General features: G+C 32.1%; 1 protein-coding gene across 1 annotated transcript; it reads left to right on the top strand.

The window, feature by feature from the left end:
• The first annotated feature begins 1,934 nt into the window (after positions 1–1,934).
• LOC121244778 (wall-associated receptor kinase 5-like) lies at positions 1,935–3,101 on the top strand. Its single transcript, XM_041142988.1, has one exon. The coding sequence runs from the start codon at positions 1,935–1,937 to the stop codon at positions 3,099–3,101; it is 1,167 nt and encodes a 388-aa protein (XP_040998922.1).
• The last annotated feature ends 634 nt before the right edge of the window (positions 3,102–3,735 follow it).

Here is a 3,735-nt window from a genome sequence, read left to right as displayed (position 1 = left end):
TGTATCTATTTCTTTCTCACTAAAGGTCGTCAAGTATTTGAAGAAATAATAAGTTGTTGCTCAACAACTTGAAGAAATATTTTTCAGTATAATTAAAATCTCATCTGCACATTAGATTGTAGGAAAATCTGGTTGGGGCACAGGAAGGGCAAAATGATCTCCACAAGTTCTTGCCTGAATTTGATAGCGCCTCAATTGAGAGAGAATGTGAAATATGACGTGAATATTACAAAATATATATATATATATATTATGAAATTTATGAAATCTAAGAACATTCTCAATGACTTATGTATAACATAAAAAATGTAAATTATTTGAATAATTATTCATAAAATGAGTTCCACCCGATTATGTAAAACAACGTATAAAATACAAATCACAATAGTAACCCACTACATGTAGTGGGTACTGTTTAACTTTTAAACAATTTTTTAATTATTTATACTTTATTTACTCTCCCATTTTCTTTTACTTTTTCATTTCAATACACAAATTTTTTTTATTCTTCATCATTTAAAACACTTTTATTTTATTTTTTTCTAAAAAATATCTTGGAAATATTATTTATCCTATTTTTTTATATTATGATTTTATTTTTTAATATTTATTTGGTTTATATATTTTTATTTTGTGTGTATAGATTAACTGAATTATATTACATTGTATATAATAATATGTTGCAACTATGAAAAAATAGATATGCGTATAAAATGAAATCCACAACATTTATAACTTCTCGATCGAATGAATTGCTCTTTCAAACAATATTAAATGCAAATCAATTTTGTATGTTTATTTCTTCGGTCCACTTTAAATCGTAGAATTAAGTAAAAAAAAATTCTAGAATTTCAAATATTGCATTAATTCGTGTCATTTTCTCCTGGCCATCACGTTTATTTATATTTTTTCAACTGAACTACTTACTTTAAGTTCCTTAAAACTCGTGCTTGATACGATGTTAAATTTTTCTACAGATATTAACGAGTGCAATTCAAGTACTGATAATAATTGCATATATCCTGAAAGCTGTAAAAACACAAACGGGAGTTATACATGTTCTTGCCGCAATAGGATCAATTGCCGAGGGGACGGAAAAAAGAATGGAACCGGTTGTTTTGTGAATCTACCACTGCTGATCATTGAGATTGTTGTTGGTAAGTACATTTCCTGTATGTATATGTTTATGTGTATACAGAGACGGAACTACTTTAAGGTTTGGGAGCTTTGACTCTCAAAATTTTTAAAATTTGATAAAAATTAAGTTTTAAAAGGTGTTTTCATAAAGTAGACTATATAAAAATTAATATTTAACCTCTTCAAAATTATTTTTTTTAAACTTGGTCCTTCCAAACTAGATTTTTTGGTTCCGCCTCTGTGTGTATATATATACATACAATTCTTTTTAAAACTCTTTTACATGAATTTCATTTTAAAGGAAAGATTTTTTTCTAAAATTATGATACCCTATTATCATTTTACAACTCATTTTATAAAAGTGTTATCCATTTAAAACAGAGATAAAAGAAAGTGTAGAAAGAGTTATATATCTATCATTAACTCGTAGTTCATTTATATTTTTAATTTTAAGGCGAACAACATTTAGAAATATTTAATTCTTCTACAAGCTTACATTAATTGATGATTTATTCATTAGATGCATCTTGTTAATGGTTACGATCTATTCATTTATTCGCCTCAATTGATCTCGTCTTTATATTTACATAACAAGATGTCTATTGTCTCCAATGATTTTTTTACTAGATATCAGCCAAATTTCTAGATATGCTGTCTTAATCCGGAAACCAATATAACATATGTTACATATTTGGTTCTTTAATTTTTATAACAGTTATATATTTGCTAAAATTGGAATAATAGAAATATTTTTATTAGTTGATCTCCTTGGTCAACCATGTGTAGGTGTCGGCGCAATGCTAGTTGGAAGTGCTGGGGTATATTGGGTAATACGAACAAGGATAAACATTAAGTTCAGACGGCCGAGATTCTTTAGAGACAATGGTGGAAAACGACTCTCTAATCATGAAGGATCGAAGGAGGTTAGAATCTTCAGAGAAGGAGAACTTAAGAAGGCCACTAATAATTATAACAAGAGTAGAAAGCTTGGCCAAGGAGGCGATGGAATGGTTTATCGAGGAGTATTAACAGATAATAAAGTGGTTGCTATTAAAAAGTCCAAAACTGTTGATAAGAACCAGATTGAACACTTTATAGATGAAATGGTTGCGCTTGCTAAAATAAACCACAAGAATGTGGTTAAACTATTGGGTTGTTGTTTGGAAACAAAAGTGCCATTGCTAGTTTATGAATTCATCTCAAATGGGACACTTTCTGACCATATCCATGATAAAGACAAGTCATCTTTGCTCTCATGGGAAAAGCGTTTGAAGATAGCAACAGAAGCTGCAGGAGCCATTGCATACCTACATGATTTGGAAACTTCCATTATTCACAGAGATGTGAAATCTGCAAATATACTTTTAGACGAGGATCATACAACAAAAGTTGCTGAATTTGGAGCTTCAAGACTAGTTCTTCTTGATCACACACGATTAGAGGAAGGAACATTTGGGTACTTGGACCCTGAATACTTACGCAGTGGCCAATTAACAGAAAAAAGTGATGTCTATAGCTTTGGTATTGTTTTGGCAGAGTTACTAACGGGTGAGAAGGTAATTTCTTTGGACAGGGCAGAAAAAGATAAAAATCTAGCAACATACTTTGTTTCTGCTCTAGAAGATGATCGCCTACTAGAAATTATTGAGTGCCACATTAAAAATGAGGGCGATATTGAAGAGCAAAAGAAAGTTTCGTATATTGCAAAAAGGTGCTTAAGCATAAATGGAAAGGATAGGCCTACTATGAAGGATGTAGCAATGGAGCTAAAGGAATTAAGAATTGAGGAAAAGCATTCAAATGAGAAGGCCGATCTCTGCAGTGAAGAAACCAAGAGTTCACATAATACAATTACAATCGATTTGAGTCTTGATGCTAACACTGCCAATTCTTCGACCAGTACCACCATTGATAGCATCATGCAATTTATACCCACATGTTGCTCCAGGATTCCTATGTTATGAAGACAACCTCTTTCTCCGCCCAACGTCATGGCTCTTCCATCGCTACCCACCACTGAGTACTTCTTCCAAATCTTTATGTCCCTTAGTCCACACCATGCAGTGCTTCCTTGCTCTCTGATCCATAGAATTCTCTCTCACAGACTCTCAGCCACCATTGTCCTCCAAACTTATGACTTTCATTCTCCATTTTTTCTCTCACACTTTCTTTACCATCTTTTTCTTTTCACTCACCTTTTATAGATCCTCATGAGAGGCTACGCAAGTGTCCAATTTGGTCTCTGCTTTTGTGAGAGCTTGATCTTTTGTATGTTCAAGATCGATTTGCAGTATCTTAATGTTTGAGTGCTTATAAAAAAGCTATGTGTTTCTTTTTCACTTTTTATGCCTTTGTGTGTAAAAATACTTGTAGTATCTTAATGTTGACTGACTGTAATAAAGCTGTGTGTTTCTTTTGCACTCCCACTTTATAATTTGCCTGCCTATTTTTGGGTTTCTCAAATATCATGGAACAGTCCCTCCTAGATATCACATATAATACTTTTGTAACTATGCATCAAAATCAAAAGGGCCAATTACGACACATGATGCTGGCATTGCATCTTAATTATCTAGGATGCACTCAGGCAGGCCATCC

This window comes from Juglans microcarpa x Juglans regia, chromosome 8S (genome assembly GCF_004785595.1).
Source record: "Juglans microcarpa x Juglans regia isolate MS1-56 chromosome 8S, Jm3101_v1.0, whole genome shotgun sequence".
NCBI classification, from domain to species: Eukaryota; Viridiplantae; Streptophyta; class Magnoliopsida; order Fagales; family Juglandaceae; genus Juglans; species Juglans microcarpa x Juglans regia.
The sequence above is the reverse complement of the archived record's forward strand: the minus strand, read 5'-3'. Positions and strand labels throughout refer to the sequence as shown.